The sequence below is a fragment of the Pelodiscus sinensis genome, chromosome 4 (assembly GCF_052426305.1).
Source record: "Pelodiscus sinensis isolate ZL-2025 chromosome 4, ASM5242630v1, whole genome shotgun sequence".
Classification (NCBI taxonomy): domain Eukaryota; kingdom Metazoa; phylum Chordata; order Testudines; family Trionychidae; genus Pelodiscus; species Pelodiscus sinensis.
In genome coordinates, this window is record NC_143055.1 from 20,146,087 (window position 1) to 20,166,670 (window position 20,584).

Genomic DNA, 20,584 nt, shown 5'->3' on the forward strand with positions numbered 1-20,584 from the left:
CTCACCAGGGGCTAACCCTGGCAGACCGTACAGGCCAGTAGTTACCCACCGCAGACTAAACTAATCTATGTAGTTTAGCAAAGGATTGGCAAATATATGATGTGGTTTTATGTCCTCTGATTCTAACCTATGGCATATTCTGAAGTATTGGCTGTCAAAATTATGTAGAATTCTAAATGTCACAATTTTAAAAATCCAACTTCTGTCCCTGAAAGATAAATTTGAGGATTTTTTTTTTAGACTTCTCTTTGCAATTGACATCATCTCAAGTTGTACACTCTGAAGTAGGGATATTAAATATCAGTTAATTGAATAGTCGATTAACCTCATGAATTCTTATCTGTTATTTGACTATCTTATAGTACCCGGAGACGGGGCCGGCAGCAGTGCGCTCCAGCCCCACTTCCAAGGAGCCCCTTGCCACTCTGCGCTGCTGCCTCTGTATCATACGCAGCAGATCAGGGTGCTAGGCAGGAGCTGGTCTATGCGGGGAGGCAGTTTAAAAACCTGCTCTCCTTGCGGGCCAGATGCCTCCAATATAGAGGCAACAGTGTGGGGTGGCAAAGCCCCTGTCCAGGAAGGGTGGGCCTGAGCTCCCAGGCCCAATGCGAGCTGGAACTGAGCCGGGATGCCTGCCTGTCCGCCTGGCTCCTAATACACTTTAAATGCAGAGCCGCAGTGGTAGTAGGTCCTGCCCCCAGCTCAATCCGGGACTAAGCTGGGCTGCTGGCCAGCCTGCTAAAAAAATTTCTGGCAGGGGAGAGGGAAATGTATGTAGTCCAGTGTTTCTCAACCAGTGGTACAAGTACCCTTAGGAGTACTTGAGAGAAGTCTGGGGTGTATGTCAACACAACTGAAATTTGCAGAAAACCGATTTTTTGTTTTAAGTTTTACAGCATTTTATTATTTTTGTACTTTTTTACTCCCAAAAATTTCATTGCCCGCACAGCTCTGATTAAGCTGTTTAAACAAATGTGTTGCAATGGTAGAAAAAAAAATTGTGTGTTTGAAAACTGTAGGTACTGGGGGTACTTTATAATTTTGTTTTTTGAAAAAGAGGTACTTTATAAAAAAAAAAGGTTAAGAAGCTTTTGCTTATCGGTTAATTAACTACACTATTACATCCCTACTCTGAAGGAGCCCTGGTTGTTCTATGCTGTATCGATCATTGTTGAGGATGTCAATAGGCATCTCTTCACTGCCCCTAAATCACAATTTATCAGTTTAATTTGATGTCAGTTGAAGTCTGTGGTACTGCTAATATGAATTAATAGTGCCTTTCCTCAAATAATGTGCATCTCCCAATAAATTACTTTAAGCTAAGCCTTTCTTGAAACCAACTGCTATCAAACTCTTGATGAACTTGAGGAATTGGGATGACAGTATGGTCTTATCCACTTGCTAGGGCAGTGCTGCAAAGAGGAGTTTCATAAAGTATTTCTTGACTGGAACTTAAGGCTGTTGAATGTGCCTTCCTTCCCTTGAGCCTCAAACAGACCTTGTAGAATGTGATAATTGGGAGGCCATGTTCTCCTGCATTGTAAGCACCTCATACTTATCATAGTTAATCAGGACTGTGTAGTTAGCTGAAACGAAAAACATTATTATGTTAGCCTTCTATGCTCATAGACATACCAACTAGAGAAGCAGGCAGGATTCCTGTTGAGGAAGATATTGCAAATTGTTTTTGTTTTTGCGGACTTGTAATTCATTTTTTGAGAGTTCAGTCATTGGTTACCACCATACTCTTGGCACATAAGCATGTCTTTATTACTGAAGTTATTTGGAACGCAGGATCTCTTGAATTCTAATCTGGATGTAAAACTATTTTGAACAATGAATACAATTCAGATTCCTATTCATGGCTATTCTCACAATCTTTTACCTAATTTAAATACTTTTGCAAAAGAAACAAAATGGCAATTCTGATATGAAATAAAATTTCTAAGGATTTTTCAGAGTTCAAATAATCTGTAGTAACACATTTTTTTATAAAATATTTTAAAATGTTTAGAAATATCATTAAAATTAAGTTCCAGTGGCTTTTCAGCCATGTGATTTTTTTGTTACTTATTTTACCTGAGATAGGAATTGTACATTTATGTAGAAATCAGAGAGGTGTGTAAATGTTGAATAAATCCAATAATCTGTGCATATTTACTGTAGAATCTAAATAGTTTACCAGTTTTTACTGGTTATGTTGTTAAGTGATTATTTCTATCAAATAATTTTTATACAAATACTATATCAAATCTGTCTCATAAGGGCCCTGAGTAGTACTCTGTATCAACAACTGAGAGTAGAATGTGACCCAGTAAGTATTGAAGTTTTAAAGTGAGATCATCATACTACTCACAAAATCAGGTCTTGCAACTTCCTCTTATGAACAAATTGAGACAAGTTTTTATTGAACATTTAAAGAAAGAAACTGCTACCCTTGAATGCTGTCTGCATAATGTTTTTGGCAAAGGTAAATTTAGTTTTATTAAACATTCACAAACATGTTTATAACCCTTTACTGTAAATTCAAATGTAATTATTAACAATTTTAGCTATACTAAATATAACTATCAAAAATAATAGTTTAAATTATGGGTAGTTTAGCTAAAATATGCTTATGTATCTTGAAGAAGAGTTCTGTGGAATTTGAAAGCATGTCTTTTCTACCAACCTTGTATCTTTCAGGGGGTCACTTCTGAGCTACAGTGATTGATTTTTTTCCCCTTTCCCCTGGTGGGTGGGTTCCCTGCCTTCTCTCCGACTTTTTCCACAAGACCTTGCCCTTGCCCTACCTCTTTTCCTGAGGCCCCGCCACATACCCACTGTTCACTCCTCTCAGTCTTCCTCAGGGTGCTGAACACCTGGTTGGCAGCCAGGTCTAGAAGCACTGTAACTGGTGGTGCTGAGCACCTCCTATTTTTTACTGCGGATGCTTGAGTCCCTGATCACAGAATCAGCACCTATGCCCTGAGTGACATAGCTATGTCCATCTATCTTTTAAGTGTAGAACAGGCCCCAGAATGAATTAACTGACAGTGTAAAGTTAATTTTCATATATTAAATGCACATTAAACCCTTGAATGGATATTCATTCAGAAGTAAAGTGGCTGTAATTTGCTATAGCTTGAAGAAAGTTTAAAGTACAATGAGCTAAGCTAGCTTCTGAATCAGTGTGTCTATGCATTAATTTTTACACAGTCAATTTCACACCATGAGATTCATTTTAATGTACCTGAGTGTCCTTGTATAGACAAGTGTGAATATGTTTTAAAAGGCAGACAAAGTCAATGAGTTAATGTTTTTTATTTGGACCAGCTTCTGTAGGTGAGAGAGACAAGTTTTCCAGCCACCAGAGCTCCTCTTCAGGCTGGGAAAGGTACTTTCAGCATAACAAGTAAATGCAAGATGTAACATTGTTTAGCACAAGCAGTTAGCACGTACTGTAAGGAACTATTCTAGGTAGATGAAGCAAAATGCAGGACAATGTAGCACTTTAAAGACTAACAAGATGGTTTATTAGATGATGAGCTTTCGTGGGCCAGACCCACTTCCTCAGATCAAATAGTGGAAGAAAGTAGTCACAACCATATATACCAAATGATACAATTAAAAAAAATGAACAAATATGAAAAGGACAAATCACATTGCAGAACAGGAGGGAGATGCAGGGGGGGGGAGGAAGGAAGGTAAGTGTCTGTGAATTGATATTAGAGGTAGGGAGAGTGGGATGTTTGTGAGTTAATGGTATTAGAGGTGATAATTGGGGAAACTATCTTGGTAATGGGTGAGATAGTTCAAATGTTTGTTGAGTCCTTTTTGGAAAGTGTCGAATTTTAACATGAATGACAGTTATTCTAGGTAGAGTGGCCCATTTACACATCTGTAGTCATAGGACAAAAAGATGGAGATATGCCACGTCTGCACTAGCACCTACATTGGCAAAACTTTTGTCCCTCCAGTGTTTTAAAAAAACACACTCAAGGCTGTCTCTACACTTATACGTGCTGCGCAAAACTTTTGTTATTAATAGGTGATTAACCCTTTCCCTCACCCCATGAACGACAAGGTTTTGCTATGCATGTAAATGCAAGTATGAACGCTGCTTTGTCTGCAGGAGTGTCTCCTGCCAGCAAAGCAAAACCCACTGCTCGAGGAGAGAAGTATATTTTTGGCAAAAGTGCTCACAAAAAGCATTCACACCCGCCAACTTTGAGCAAAACAGCCTGGTTGCTAAAAGCAGCATAATATATACACACCCTAAGGCTAGGTCTACACTACACCTTTTTCTGATTTTTTTTTTCTGAAGAGGCTTTTCCGAAATTTGGCCCATCTACATTGGTCCAAATTTCAGAAAATTCCCCTCTTTCGGAAGATCCCATAGGGCTTCCAAACAAGCAAGTTTGCTCTTCTGCAAAAAAAGCCAACCCGCAGTCTAGACCAGTGGTCCCCAACCTTTCGAGGTTGTCGGGCGCCAGGGGGCGTGGCCGTTCGCCCGCCAGGCGCCAGGGGACGTGGCCGTTCACCCGCTGGGCGCCAGGGGCGGGGACACTTGCGCCCCAGGGGCGGCCCCCCCCCCATAGCTGCATGCCCGGGGCCGGCGCTCCCCCTGCCAAGCGCCGCGCACCCGGGGCCGGCGCTCCCCCGCCAGCGCCGCGCGCCCGGGGCCGGCGCTTCCCCCGCCAAGCGCCGCGCGCCTGGGGCCGGCGCTTCCCCCGCCGCGCGCCCGGGGCCAGCGCTCTCCCCCGCCATGCGCCGCACGCCCGGGGCCGGCGCTCCCCCCGCCATGCGCCCGGTGCCAGGCCAGCCCCGAGCACCTGGCGGGCGCATGGAAATGCCCCCGCGGGCGCCATGGCGCCCGCGGGCACCGTGTTGGGGACCACGGGTCTAGACGTACCCTGAGTTTCATAAGGTTCACTGACATAAGTGCTTGTGTCTAGGGATGTAAAAATGTTGTTAAAAATGTAACCATGTAACCACTACAAAATTACAGTGGTTGTAGGGATAACATATCAATGTATTGAAAATGATTCCCCCAAATGGAAGTGACTCCCCATAATTTGTTCCCCACAACTTAAAGGCTGTGTCTACACTGGCATGAATTTCCGGAAATGCTTAAAACTGAATACTATTCCGTTTTCAGTTTTTCCGGAAAAGGAGCATCTACATTGGCAGGCTGCTTTTCCGGAAAAGCCCTTTTTCCGGAAAGGCGTCTGTGGGCAATATAGACGCACTTTTCTGGAAAAGAGCCCCGATCGCCATTTTCGCGATCGGGGCTTTTTTCCGGAAAAGACGACTGGGCTGTCTACACTAGCCCTTTTCCGGAACAGTGTTCCGGAATAAGGACTTATGCCCGAGCGGGAGCAAAATAGTTTTTCCGGAATAGAGGCTGATTTTGTACAGTAGAGCATCGTTGCTTTTCCAGAAATTCAAGGGCCAGTGTAGACAGCTCACAGCTTATTCCGGAAAAGCGGCTGATTTTCCGGAATAAGTGGCCCAGTGTAGACACAGCCAAAGTGGTTAGATTTATTATTAATTCTTCTTATTATTATTATTATTTGTTAAGATTGTTAAATGTTTAGATTTATTATTATTATTGCCCCTTTAGAATATAATGTATTAGGTCATGTAACTTAGAACTGTTAAGAATATAATCCTATGTAGCCAGAAACAGCCCCCCCCTCTGTGCCCCAGGGCATGCTCAAGCTTGTGCAAGGGGCTGCTTGAAATTGACATTGCAGAGATACATTGTAACAATGCATTGTCAAGCCACTAACTCTGCTATGGGAGCCTATCCCTGTAATTGACTAAGGGCATTGTTACTTAATTGACGCCTGTTCTCTTTAAAACATTGTAACTTTACTCAGCACTCAGAGAATATTTTAAGCAATACCACCCAGAAACTTTTTGTAACTACAACTCTGATATATGTAAAGTTATTATTATACAAAAATATTGTACGGGAAACATTAATTAAGGAATGTATGTAAGAGAGAGAGAGTGCTTGGATGATGAGTGAATGGTTCTGAGAGGTGGCAGCCTGAGAATACAGCAACAAAGGGCTGAAGAAGGCGTCAGGTGCCAGGTGCAACCAAAAGGTGTCAAGTGGAGAAAACCAAGTACTGGAGGTCCACCCGATAAAATCACTGACTAGCACCTGGCAGCCACCCTGGAGACATCAGCATGATGCAGCAATTTCCATAGACTGGCATAGGAAGAAATTCCTATAAGAACTGGACTAAAAAACTATGGAATCAGAGTCCAAGGTTCTGCTGCCAGTCTACCAGGAGCTTCAGATGCGCATCTGATCAGGACTTCGCTCCCCACTACCATCACTTGTGTACAGAATACCTGGCCAGTATTCTGTCACAAGCAACTTCCAGGCTGGTAACTATAACAAATACACAGAACCTGAATGAATGGATGAATGAATGTTTATATGTATAAGGGTTAAGTAGTTAAACAACGTTGTTTGCTTCTATCTTTTCTTTATTTTTTTATTATTATCTTTACAATAAATGTGGCTTTTTGCCTTATCCCCCTCATAAGATCCTGCTTGCTTTTATTGGTACAACATGGTTACACAGTTAAACACACTGTGGGTTCTGCATTATAAAGCTTATATACTGCAAATCCTGCAGCAAAACTTCCCTGGGAGCAGGGCCAGCAGCCCCTGCCAGCCCTTCTCCCAGGGAGGAGGCTCTGCTGCAGGCCCCACACCAAGAGAGACTTCGCGGTGGGCTCTGCATCTGGTTGTGGATATCAGATTTTGTGGTGTGTTGGCTGTGGTTACTGAATCTGTGAAGGTAGATGTGGAGATCTATAGTTTTCTTGTATATGGTTCTGTGGGTTTCATTGTTCTAGGTCACTGGTTCTGAAATTGTAGTCCACGGACCACTTGTGGTCTGCAACCATCTTACTGCGAGCTTGGGGCTTGGCTTCCCCTCCCCCTCTGCCCTCCCGCTCCGGGGAGCTCTGCGCTTATGCTCCAGCTCTGTGCCCTCCCACCCTCATGTGGCTGGAGTGCCAGAGCTGGCTTCCTGCTGTGGGAGGGGCGATTCCTGTCCCTCATGGGCCAGATATGGTCTCATGGGAGGAGGAAGTGGCTCTGTGTGCTGCCACTCTCCCCTTTTCCCTCTACTCCCCGGTTGGGGGAATAGTAGCACAGGAAACCACTTATCTGGAGGCTTTTCCCATGCTCCCATTGGCTAGAATTGTGCCTACCCAGACTCCCTGCCCTACCTTCAGCCTTCTCCTGCACCCAATCACCCAACCAGACACCATCCCCACTTCTACCTCCAGCTCAGACTTCACACCCTTACCACGTCCTGCACCCCACCTTCCATTCAGACCCCTCACTCCTATCCCTATCCCACTTCCTGGTAGCTCCTTCCCACACTCTGAATCCCTCATTTTTGGCCCCATACCAGTGCATAGGGAAGGCCACAAAATCTATTATCCCTGGGACCCCAGAAGAGTTAATCTGGCCTGTGGGAAGCTCTGAACCTAGGTCTTCCCTTTCCTCTCCCTTTCCCTTCCCAGGTGGGGCTGGAGCACGAGGAAAGTGAGGTTTCTCAGTCAGGGGGCCACATCAGTGAGGGCTGCGAGCTTTTTGTTGGTTTTTGTGTGTGAGGGGGCCAGTTCTAACTTTTTTGTGTAGCCCCTGACTGATTTTTCTGTGGGTCAGTGGCCCCCGACCCAAAAAAGGTTCCCCATCCCTGCCTTAAATAAAAACAATGTTGAAACCTTTTGTTTTGGACATGAATTAATACTTTTACTTTTATTTAAAATGAAGTTTCGTAAACTAACTTTATAAAGTTAAAGAGCTTGATCTGTTTCATTATTTTGATTAATATTTCCTTTCTTATTGGTCCTGTATGCCTTCTTATTTTATAGCTGCATATTTATGTTTTTATGCTCCATTAACCTAATATGAATAATTTAGTATTTAAGGTATTTAGAGATAAGTGAAGGCATTTTGTCATCATGGGTGGTTGGCTTGTAGTCCGAGGAAAGGTTTGTGTTGAGCCAGGTGTGCTGTGGGCCAAAAAGTTTGAGAACCACTGTTTGCAGCTGATTGTGGTGTGCAGAAAGTTGATGCCAGTGTGAAGTGTTCCAGAGACAGTTTAAAGGATGAGTGGTGGTAGTTGAGTTGTGGTGGAGGAAGGAAGTTTAATATCCAGAGGATGAAAATGTTGATATATCTCAGTTGTTGGCCTCCGTCGGTCAGTTGACCATGGATGACGTATCCTAGTTCTCGTCTTGGTTCGTGTCGAATTGTCTGGGACAGCGTCGGGGACAGCGTCGTTGGTGGCTGAAAAGGCCAATCCGGGACAGGCATTCTTTGCCGCAGAAGTCGCAGCTATAGGTGGTTCCCTGGCTGTTGTTGTTGCGTAACTTCCTGCGGGCTCGCTTTTCTTCTGATGCACGCATCATGTTCGTTTCGCCTGACTTGAGCTGTGTGGTCAGGGTGCCCCTCCACTTTGGGCGGTCTGCTGCGAGGTCTTCCCAGGACTGCGTGTTTATGTCGATGGCTTTCATGTCCCTCTTCACGACATCTTTAAATTGCAGGTTCGGGCGCCCTGTGGTTCTCTTCCCAGATGCCAGTTCCCCGTAGAGGATGTCCTTTGGGATCCTCCCATCCTCCATGCGGCGTACATGGCCAAGCCAACGCAGGCGACGTTGTCGGAGCATGGTGTACATGCTGGGGAGGCCGGCTCGAGTCAGAACTTCGAAGTTGGAGACTTTGTCTTGCCAGGTAATACCCAGGATGCGGCGCAGACCTCGTAGATGGAAGGCGTTCAGTCTCCGCTCTTGTCTCGCGTATGTGGTCCATGTCTCGCTCCCGTACAGCAGGGTGCTGATGACGCAGGCGTTGTACACTGCCATCTTTGTTGCGGTTGTCAGCCTGGGGTTGGTCCACACTCGGGTTGTCAGGCGGGCTAAAGTAGAGGCTGCCTTCCCGATCCTCTTGTCGAGCTCAGCGTCAAGGGAGAGATTATCGGTGATGGTGGAGCCCAAGTACGTGAACTGGTGGACGACGTCAAGCTGGTAGTCGTCTACTGTGATGGCTGGTGGAGTGACAGTGTCCTGGCTTAGGACGTTTGTTTTTTTCAAACTGATAGTCAGCCCAAAGTCTTTGCAGGCCATGGAAAAACGGCTCATCAGCGACTGTAGTTCTTCCTGGGTGTGTGTGACGACTGCTGCGTCGTCGGCAAATATCATGTCCCTGATCAGCGTCTCGCGTATCTTCGTCTTGGCTTTGAGGCGAGAGAGATTGAATAGCTTGCCGTCCGATCTGGTGCGGAGGTAGATTCCTTCCGTTGCTGAGCCGAAGGCATGCTAAGCAGGGCAAAGAAGATCCCAAACAATGTGGGGGCAAGAACGCAGCCTTGCTTGACGCCGCTGCTGATGCTGAAAGGCTCGGAGCAACTGCCGTTAAACTGCACTGTTCCCTTCATGTCTGTGTGGAAGGATTCAATCAAACTCTGCAGTTTTGGTGGGCAGCCGATCTTGTGAAGGATTTTGAAGAGTCCGTCTCTGCTGACCAGGTCAAAGGCTTTGGTGAGATCAATGAAGGAGACGTACAGGGGCATCTGCTGTTCTCTACACTTCTCCTGGAGTTGTCGTAGGGAGAAAATCATGTCTACGGTTGACCGTTCTGCGCGGAAACCACACTGTGACTCCGGGTAGACACGTTCAGCCAGCTTCTGCAGTCGGGTCAAGATGACCTTAGCAAATACTTTGCCTACGATGCTAAGAAGGGAGATGCCTCTGTAGTTGTTGCAATCACTTCTCTCGCCCTTATTCTTGTAGAGGGTGACGATCTTAGCATCCCGCATATCCTGCGGTACGGCTCCTTCTTTCCAGCACTGACAGAGCACTTTGTGAAGAGGGTGCAGTAGGGAACACTTGCACTGTTTCAGCAGGTCTGGAGGAATCCCGTCGCTGCCGGGGGCTTTTCTTGAGGCCAGTTTATCAACAGCCTTGCTGAGCTCTTCTACTGTTGGCTCTGCATCAAGTTCTTCCATTATTGGCAGGCATTCAATGGCATCTAATGCTGCGGAGGTCACCGTATTCCGTCTGGAGTAGAGGTCAGAGTAGTGTTCCACCCATCTCCCCAACTGTTGTTGCTTGTCGGAGATTATTTCTCCAGTAGATGACTTGAGGGGTGCTGTTTTGCTCTTGGTAGGGCCCAGCGCTTTCTTGATGCCGTCGTACATGCCTCTTGTGTTCCCTGATATGGCTGCTTTCTGGATGTCGTTGCTGAGCTGCTGCCAATATTCGTTCGCACAGTGTCTGGCAACCTGTTGAGCCTTGCTCCTAGTAGCCCTGAGAATTTGTAGGTTCCTCTGGCTTGGTGACCGCTTGTATTCTGCCAGGGCGGCGCGCTTGGCTTCTATGACTGGAATCATCACAGAGGACTTTGCTTCAAACCAGTCGTGCGTCTTTGTGGTCCTCTTTCCAAAGGTTGCCAGGGCAGTGCAGTGCATTATGTTCCGCAGTGTTTCCCACTTTCCCATGGCAGAGTCTCCTGTCTGTGTGGCGTCAAGTTCCTTCTCAAGCGCTTCTGCGAATTTCTGCGTCAGGTCAGGCTGCGACATCTTGCTGACGTCGATGCGAGGATTTCCTTGTTTCCTTGAACGATAAAACCTCTTCGGGTTCAGCCTGATCTTGCAGCACACTAAGGAGTGGTCTGTGTCGCAGTCAGCGCTATGATAAGAGCGTACGTGCAGGACGCAATTGATAGCTGAGCGGCGAACTAATATAAGGTCCAACTGGTGCCAGTGTTTCGAGCGCGGATGTCGCCAGGAGACCTTATGCTGGGGCTTGGTCTGAAAGTATGAGTTGGTGATGCACAGGTTGTAGAAAGCGCAGAGCTCGAGCAGGCGTTGGCCGTTCTCGTTCATTTTGCCGACGCCAAATTTTCCGAGGCACGAAGGCCATGAGTCATTGTCCGCACCTACTCTGGCATTGAAGTCACCCAGAAGGATGAGTTGTTCCTTGTCGGGGATGCTGTTGATGACAGATGTTAGGTTCTCATAGAACCGGTCTTTAGTTTCCAATGTTGCGTTCAGAGTTGGGGCGTATACGCTGACGAGGGTGATAGGGCCCGTGGTGGTGTTGAGACGAAGGGTGAGGAGTCGTTCTGAGCCATTACTGCCTGGTTCTACCATACTCAGTAGGCTATTTTTCACCGCGAAAGCTACGCCATGCTGTCTGGGCTCGTCTGGGGCCTTTCCCTGCCAGTAGAAGGTGTAGTCTTTTTCTTTCAGAATGCCTGAGTCTGCCAGTCGTGTTTCCTGTAGGGCGGCGATGTCTACGTTCAGCCTCAGAAGTTCGTTGTTGATGACTGCTGTCTTTCGTAGGTCGTCAATGTCCCAAACGTCTTCGGAGAGGCCCGTCAACATTGTACGGACATTCCAACATCCCAGTTTAAGAGGTGGTCTCTTTCTCAGTGTTTTGTTGCCTGGTGCGATGGTTGCAGCCTGCCGTTCGGAATATTCCTAATCCCCATGCACCCAGTGAGGAAAGCAGACTGTGGCGGGGCAGTACCTGACTGTCTGGGGGCTGCCCAGCTTGAGGCGGGCGGTAACTGCCCAGTGAGACCCGAAGATCCCTCCCACCGTCGGGAACAACCCCTGGCGCCATGCTCTACGCCAATTGAGCTGTGGCTTATAACCGGTAAACTGTTGCTCCCCGTGTTGTTTCCGCGCTAGTAGCGCTAGCGAGGCTGGAGTGTCCTCTCCAGGGTTGCGAGATATGTTGGTAGTCGGATACTAGCCAGGGCGATGTAATATGGAGGAACAGGCTATTGCCCACGTAGCGGGTCCCCCCTCTCCACGTCGTCGATGGATCCAAAGGAACAGCAGGGCTGCTACAGTTTGGCATCGGCGCCGTCGCAGGAGTTGCCAGAGCGAGGCTGCAAGCAGCGTCGAACTGTCTTAGGGACTCCGACTCCGGATTTTTCCTCGAGGTTTACTCCTGAAGCCTTTTCCATGGAAGAATATAGCCGCAAGGCAGCGGAGGTTTAAAATCAGGGTTTTCCTTCCCCTAGATGAACTGCCTTCTAGGCTGACGAGTATCATCTCCCCGAAGCAACTGGTTATAAGGCGCCAGTGACCCGCCTGCGCCCCTTCTCCTGTCAGTTAAAACAGTTCCGCCGGGTTTACAAGCTAAACCGCACGTGAAGGCCAGGAGCTGGACTTGGTTGTCAGAGGCTATTGGAGACGCACGCCGTATAGGGGTACTTTATAGACAGTGGGAGCTTATCCCCACTACCACCCCTGGCTATGACAACCTTGGAACTATATCTCAGTTATATAATTGATTTTGTGGTGCATTTGATATGGCTTATTACCACCAATATTCAGTAGTGGTGTTAACTGGCCATTCTATCTTCAAGGGTGCCTTACAATATGTGCTAATTACTTACACTAAACAATGCGTTGCACCTTACATTTAGTTGTGATATTAGGAGTACCTTTTCCAGGCCTGAAGAAGAGAAGAAGAGCTATGTATGGCTCAAAAGCTTCTCTCACTAACAGACATTGGTCCGGTAAAAGATATTACCTCACCCGCCTTGTCTCTGTGGAACCGACATGGCTACAACTACACTGCATAGTATAGACATAGCCTATACCAAATCAGTTAAATTCTTCTATCATCTTTCACAAGCACAAAAGTCAGTTAATTGGAGGAATTCTTTTTAGTGTTTATTTGGAAATCATACTACTCTTCCTGAAGGGCATATCAACACTATAAAATTAAGTAGGCCTAACCTTCATTGCTGCAGTAATTACTTTGCGTGTGTGTGTCTGCACTTTGTTCCATGTGTCAATGGTGTGGGTCCTTACCAGAGCACTTGCACTGATTAAATTGTCAATGTGTGACATTGTGGGATAGCTTCTGAAAGCTAGCAATAGTCTATGTAAGCAACACAGTGTCTTCACTGACACGGCTTCAGTCATACTATGTCAACATTCACTGTCTTGTGGAGGTGGAGTTATTAAGTGAGTATAGTCCGGGAGTTACATTTATGGGAGAGAAATGTTAATGTAGAGATTTAGATCATGTCTTCACTCCGGGGAATATCGAAGCTGCAGCAATCGATGCTTAGAATTTCTATATAGCAGGCCTAGTAAAGACCTGCTAAATCAAACTCAGAGGATGCTCCAGTTGGCAGCTGGTACTCCTGCTCCTGTGAGGAGTAAGGTAGGCTGACCAGAGCATTTGCTCCTGTCAGCCTCCTGCTTTGGGGATGGTAGGGAAACTTGAATTGACTCCAGCCACTTACGTAATCCAGGTATGTTAATTATCTTAGTTCGACCTTTCCCTTTAGTATAGACCTAGCCTTACAGAGTTAGGTTGATGTAAGCTAACTCTGAAGTATAGACCAGGGCTAAGAAATGTAACTTTGCATTTTAACTGTCTATTTACTAAAAGGGAAATATATGTTTGAAGACTGTTGTGAAGATACTATTAATTTCCATTGATGCCTTTCAAATATAGCAAAAAGGAACACTATTAATGTTTGAATAAGATGCAAAAAGATATGCTAAAGTAACAGACTAGACCTAAAAATGTATTTCTAAGAAATAATCTGATTACTTTTTGCCTGAAAAGTACACCTATATATTATGTTATTTGTATTAACTTTTTGGCAGTCTTTGTTTATGTTCTGAGTAATGGTGTTGATGTCATAGTATTCAGTATAACCAAAGTTTCACCATGCAATATGTATGAATAAAACAAAAGGAATCTAAGAACAGTCACTGTTCTGTTACTTTCATAAGAATGTAATAAGTACTATGTAACAGATTATATCTAGTACACAATATTCAAACATGTAGATTCCATTTTAAAAGTAACTTTACAATTTTGAATATTATAAAATACTAAACTGTCATGCAAAATACTTTCTTATAAGTTAGCATAAAACATTTTATGCACTTCATGAACAGCATCATCTCAAATGTTTGAGTCCCTGGATGGTGCTTTTGTATGACTTGAGAGAAATTCACAGATGCTACTTGGATTACAGGCAGTCCCCGGGTTACGTACAAGATAGGAACTATAGGTTTGTTCTTAAGTTGAATTTGTACGTAACTCGGAACTGGCTCCAGATTCAGCCGCTGCTACTGAAACTGACCAGGAGCTGACTACAGGAATCCCGAGGCAGAGTTGCTCTGCCCCCAGCTTCCTGGAATCACTGATCAGTTTCAACAGTGACTGAATCTGGAGCCTGGGACAGAACAGCTGGGGCGCTGCCGGGTAGGTCCCCCCAGGACCAACCCGGCAGCACCCCAGCTGCTCTACCCCAGGCGTCCACAACAAAAGCCTGGTCTGCTGGGGGAGGGGGGGGCGCACTAGCTGTGGCCCCCCCCCAGCAGACCAGGGACACCCGGAGCAAAGCCTTGGAGGCGGCGGGGTCCCGCGCCTCTGCGGCTTTTCTCCGGAGCAAAGCCTTGGAGGCGCGGGACCCCGCCGCCTCTGCGGCTTTGCTTGGGGTGTTCCTGGTCTGCTGGGGACCCCCCCAGCTGACCAGGGACACCCGGAGCAGCTTTTCTCGCCCCGGAGGACGCAGTGGCGGGACCACTGCGCGTCTGGATGGTCCCGCCGCCCGCGAGTTCCGGGGCGAGAAAAGCCCCGTTCATAAGTGTGGATCCGACATAAGTCGGATCCGCGTAACTCAGGGACTGCCTGTATATTATTACACTTTATAAATTGAAAGGGAAAGATTTATTTTTATATAACTTTACAAGAAATGTTTTTTTCAGTGATGCATGAAAAGAGAAGCAATAATTAAAAATCTATTTTGATTGAGATTAGCCTAATAAAATGACAGGTTTTGAAAATTCCAAATTACTACTAGCAGAATTTTTGTTTAAAAGAATGGGCCTAAGTCCTCTTCTGGTGAAGTTAATGGAACTACACTAATTTATCCACTCAGCATTATTAATCTATTATTTAAATAGTATGGAAATTTATAATACATTTAAAATGCAATTAAAGTTTTAGAGTTGACAAAGTTTTTTAGTGTTTTTTTTTCCGTTGTTTTTGTTTTTTTATTGAACCTCTATCCTATTTTTTGCTTCTTAATGATATACACATCGTGAAGGAGATATGTAAGTGACTTTCCTCCCTGTCCCCCATGCTCATCCCTTATTTGGGAAGCATCATAAATGAACAGTCTGGACTTTTCTGGTTTTGCTAGAAGACCATTATTAGGTAAAAGAGAGCTTAATGTGACCATTTAATAAGTTAAAGGGACAAGAGTTTCTAAATAATCAAAAAGGACTTTCCCTATTTAATCTGTTAGTCATTTAAATGGATGTTAAAAAAGAATTAACAGAAAAAGTTCAGGCTGATTAAAAATGGCTTTTGCTCAGCTCAGTGTAAAAAGCAAATATTTGTACATTGTAACAGATGTTTGGGGAATGTCCACACACTTGCTTTTACAAAAAGTTTTAATTGCATTAAGTTAATTGGCAGTCTGAGGTAAGAAATGATGTGTAGACAAACCGATGTCATTATTTAATCAATTCTGCACTCATCCTAGAGCTCTAGATTATGTCAAAATTGCAAAATTTGATGTGAAATCCTGTTGAAGACAAATGCAGTTAATGGATCTGTCAGCATACCTAGTTGAGATTAATACTTTAACTTCCACACTTCTGTAGGAAGAAGTATTAGTTGGACCTTGACTAGCTATATTGGGGTAAAAACTACTTGCATTTTATCTCCTCTAGGATTTTATATCAACATAGCTAAGTCAATATAAAAAAATAGGTTTTTTTTTCCCCATAGCAAAGACACACAAAATCCAGGCTGAATTTCTATTGTAAAATATGAGCGTGGGGAAAAAAAAGCTCCTTTCAAATCATGAAGGGACAAAAAGGATACGACTCCTGTTCCTCATTTTTGAAGGTTACCTTTGAAAACGTAAGGATCTGATCTTGCAAACATGTACACACAAGTAACTTTGTAAGCAGCCCTTTTTAAACTCAGTATGAGTATACACATTGGGAAGTATATTGCCCAATATTGTGGGAGCAGGCTACCAGACATGAGTTCAATAGCTGGGAAGAAGTTCGGTAGGGAGAAGGAAGCAGCTGTTGGAAAATAACTGCTGACTCATTTAGACTGTCTCTTCCCCCATGTCACCTGGGGCTGATTGATTTTTCTGGGCCAAAATGCAAAGATTGATCAGCGCCTTCAGTATTATACATTACTTGGAGAAGTTTCTCTATGTATTGTCATGATATTTATGTAACTCATCTCTTTCTCTCTTTTTTTTATTGTAGTCTGCAACTGTGTCTGATGGAGGTAAGCTAAAATTTGTTTTCACTTTTATTAGTATACAGAAAAATCAAACTTTCCACATTAAATATTGTGGTAAAGTGTGATAAATAAAATGTCACATGAAAAGAAGTGTTTGCTTAATAATCAACATGATGGGTTCATTCTCCAGACCATAATGATTAAGGCTTCATGCTTGTCACAGAGGTCACAGTTTCTGTGAACTCCATGATTTCTGTGAACTCCATGATTTCTGGCTAGTGTGTCTGGCTCAGGGGCCACATGAACAGGTTGGGCAGTCACTGGGCCAGGTGCACTGGCTGCTGCTGGGGCAGTCTCCCTCACTTATCCAGCAGCAGGGGTGGATGTGGGGAGGGCTCAGGGCTGAGAGGAGTTGTGTGGGGCAATGCTTACTTGAGAGGGTTCCCTGGAATGTAGAGAGGAACTTCTTTCCCCTCAGCTGCTAGCTCCACATGCTGCCTCCACCCACAGGCACCACCACTGCTGCTCCTATTGGCAATGGTTCCCAGCCATGGAAACTGCAGAACCAAGGCTTGGGGTGCCATCACAAGTAGTGTGATCAAGTGGAGCTAGAGGTTAGAGGTTACCGCTTCCCTCTTCTGAAGCACCTACGTAAAATTCTTTGTGGCATATTCATTTAAATAAAGATGTTATTACAACTAGAATTTTTCATTTGTGATTTTTTCAAAAAGTTGATCTAGTGGGATATTATAAAATTAGGAATTGATTGACATAATCTTTCTCTCACTTTATTAATATCCTTTATTAGTCTTTATAGTCTTTTACCATTGTACTTTTCATTTTATATGTTACAAAAAAGTTTTTTACTGTTTTGTCTTGCAAAGACAGCTTCTAACTCCTAAATTTAGATGTGATCTCAGAGTTCTTGTTGAGGCTAACGGGCAATTCTTTTTATAACAAAGTAATACATTAATTTTAGATAAATGTGAATACATCCTTAAAAACTTATTAAATGTAACCCAGCCTTGCTGTTGCTAGGACACTATTGAGTACCATCCGGAACTGAGAGGATGCTCTTTCATTTGAGAACTCTTGACACAAAATCTACTATTAAGATTAGCATTGCTATTTGGGCCTCCTATTCTGCTGGGCTTCAAACAGCAATAAAGAATTGTGTTTAAATTCAGTTGAATGGTAGTTCCAGCTAACTGATTTCCTTATATGGTTTGGCTGGGATTAAAAGCAAAATATTTTTAGTTAATTTGTTACTGGGGTTATGAAGTGCTGAATTTGACACGTTGGATCCTGTGCTTCTGGGCAGCAGTAGGCTGAATATTCTCTTTCCCCATCAGGCAAAATGGCAACTCCCAGTCTAATTTCTTGCCTCAGTGGCTCACTACAGCTCTCAGTCTAGCCCCTTTACTTCAGGGGCAAGCTGTACAGGCAGTCCCCGAGTTACGTGGATCCGACTTATGTCGGATCCGCACTTACAAACGGGGCTCTCTCACCCCGGAGCTCGCAGGCAGCGGGACTGCCCAGAGCGCAGCGGTCCCGCCACCTCGACCTCCGGGGCGAGAAAAGCTGCTCCGGGTGCCCCTGGTCTGCTGGACCAGGGACACCCGGAGCAAAGCCGGGGAGGCGGAGGGTCAGGCAAAGCCTCAGAGGCGCGGGACTCCGCCGCTGCTGCCGCTTTGTTCCCGGTGCCTCTGGTCTGCTGGGGACCGTCTCCAGCAGATCAGGGACACCTGGAGCAAAGCCGGGTAGGCGAGGGGTCCAGCGTCTCTGAGGCTTTGCTCTGGCAAAGCCTCAGAGGCGCGGCACCCCACCGCTGCTTTGCTCCCCGTGTCCCTGGTCTGCTGGGGGGGAGGGTGCAGCTAGTGGCCCCCCCCAGCAGACCAGGGAGACGTGGAGCAAAGCCCCGGGCCTGTGGTAGAGCAGGTGGGGCGCTGCCGGTTGGTCCCGCAGCACCGCTCCTTGGCGCTACTGGACCAACCCGGCAGCACCCCAGCTGCTCTGCCCCAGGCGTCCCCAAGTCAGCCGCTGCTGAAACTGACCAGTGGCTGACTACAGGAAGCCCCTGCCCTGGGCTTCCTGGAATCAGCCACTGATCAGTTTCAGCAGCAGCTGACTTGGGGATGCCTGGGGTTCTTAAGTTGAATCTGTATGTAAGTCAGAACTGGCGTCCTGATTCAGCCGCTGTTGAAACTGATCAGTTTCAGCAGCGGCTGAATCTGGACGCCAGTTCCGACTTACATACAGATTCAACTTAAGAACAAACCTACAGTCCCTATCTTGCACGTAACCCGGGGACTGCCTGATTTAGCCACTAGCAACATTGGCACAGCAGAAGGAAAAGGGAGGGGAAAAATCTCTAGTGGTCTCTCTGGGAGTACAGGAAACAGACCTCAGTCTTTTCCCTCACTAGCAGGGGTATACCTCGCTCAGATTTCCGGGGCCCAAAAGGGCTGTTCCCCTAGCAGAGCTTCCCCTGCCCTTTGCCTCTGTACCTGCAGGGTTCTCTCCTGCAAGCTAACAGTGTCTGTAGATTTCCTGATCTTCTGCAATGTGCCCTTCTCCTCCTCCTGGCACACAACTAAACTGATTAAAGGGGAGGCTTTTTACCAATTCCAGCCAGTCCTTAATTGGCTCCAGGTGTCCCAATCAAACCCAAATCTCTCCACTGGTTGAATACAGGTTCTAGATTGCCTCTGAGGATCTTAATTAACCTGAGGTAGACCTTGTTTGCTTACCAGGGAAATAATGACTTCTTAAGCTGGAGCTAATATACCTGCTTTTTGTTATTTTCTTGTATCCACTGGTGTTACCCAGTGATACTAGTGACTGAAGAAGTTCAACCCATGCTGGACATTTGGAAAAAAGGAGAAATGTGTTCTACATAATAATAGCTGTGGTAGCTGTGGGGTACCTGAGGGGTAGCTGTGTTAGTCTTAAAAAGCGACGAGGAGTCCTGTGGCACCTTATAGACTAACTGAAGTGTAGGAGCATAAGCTTTCGTGGGCAAAGACCCACTTCGTCAGATGCATCTGACGAAGTGGGTCTTTGTCCACGAAAGCTTATGCTCCTACACTTCAGTTAGTCTATAAGGTGCCACAGGACTCCTCGTCGCTTTTGCAGATTCAGACTAACACGGCTACCCCTCTGATACTTGTGTTAGTCTTATCTTCCTAAAACAAAAGGAAAAACTATGTAGCACTTTAAAGACTAAAGATGATGAGCTTTCGTGGGCCACTCCCTCAGATCATATTCTGGAAGAGAATTGGCATGACCATATATACCAAAGGAATATAATGAAAAAAGTAAACACATTATTAAACTGACAAATCAGATTTAGTACAGAAGGTGGGGTGAGGGAGAGGGAGGTAGGGAATAGCTATTTATGAATCAATGAATGGCTAATCAGGGGTGCTAAGTAGGGGAGCTATCTTTGTAAAGGGTAAGGTAAATCACATATTTGTTAAGGCCCATTCATAAAGTGTCAAATTTAAGCATGAAAGAAAGTTCTGAAGTTTCCCTCTGTAATCTGGTGTTAAAGTCTCTTTGAAGTAAGATGCATGTAGTAAGGTTAAGACTATGTCCAGGTAGTTTGAAATGAAAAACAACTGTTTTTTCCTTGTGAAGATGTCTGATGTCTGATTTGTGGGCATTAATTCTTTGGCTAAGTGTCTGAGAAGTCTGTCCAATATACATAGCAGAAGGACACTGTTGGCACATGATGGCATAAATTATATTTCTGGATGAACAGGAATATGTGTTCTTGATCATCTCACTGACATGATTAGGTCCAGTGATGGTGTCACCAGAGTAAATATGTGGACAAAGTTGGCAACAGAGTTTGTTGCAAGGGAAAGTTCCAGTGTTGGTATTAAGGTGGTATGTCCTGTGGTTGTTGGTAAGAATCTTCCTGAGGTTAGGTAGTTGTCTATAGGAGACTATGGGTCTGTCCCCCAGAGCCTCTCGGAGTGTAATATCCTGTTCCAGTACAGGTTGTAGGTTATTGATAATGCTTTGGAGGTGTTTAAGTTGGGGGCTATAGGTGATGACAAGTGTTGTTCTATTGTTGGTTTCCTTGGTCCTATCTTGAAGTAGATGGTTTCTGGGTATTGGTCTGGCTCTTTCAATTTGTTTTTTTATTTCCCCCGGTGGGTAATTGAGATTTACAAATGCTTGGTAGAGATCTTGAAGTATCTGGTCTCTGTCAGTGGGGTTAGAGCAGATGCAGTCGTACCTAAGGGCTTGAATATAGACGATGGATATTATGGTGTGTCCTGGATGGAAGCTGAAG

General features: G+C 45.2%; 1 protein-coding gene across 9 annotated transcripts in view; it reads left to right on the forward strand.

The window, feature by feature from the left end:
* Positions 1 to 20,584, forward strand: part of RGS12 (regulator of G protein signaling 12) — a 169,798-nt gene that overhangs the window by 57,948 nt on the left and 91,266 nt on the right. For all 9 annotated transcript variants that reach the window (XM_075930829.2, XM_014576072.4, XM_075930830.2 and 6 more), the window contains one exon: positions 16,305 to 16,326. In XM_075930829.2, the coding sequence (XP_075786944.1) occupies positions 16,305 to 16,326 (22 nt within the window). The remainder of the gene's footprint in view (positions 1 to 16,304; positions 16,327 to 20,584) is intronic.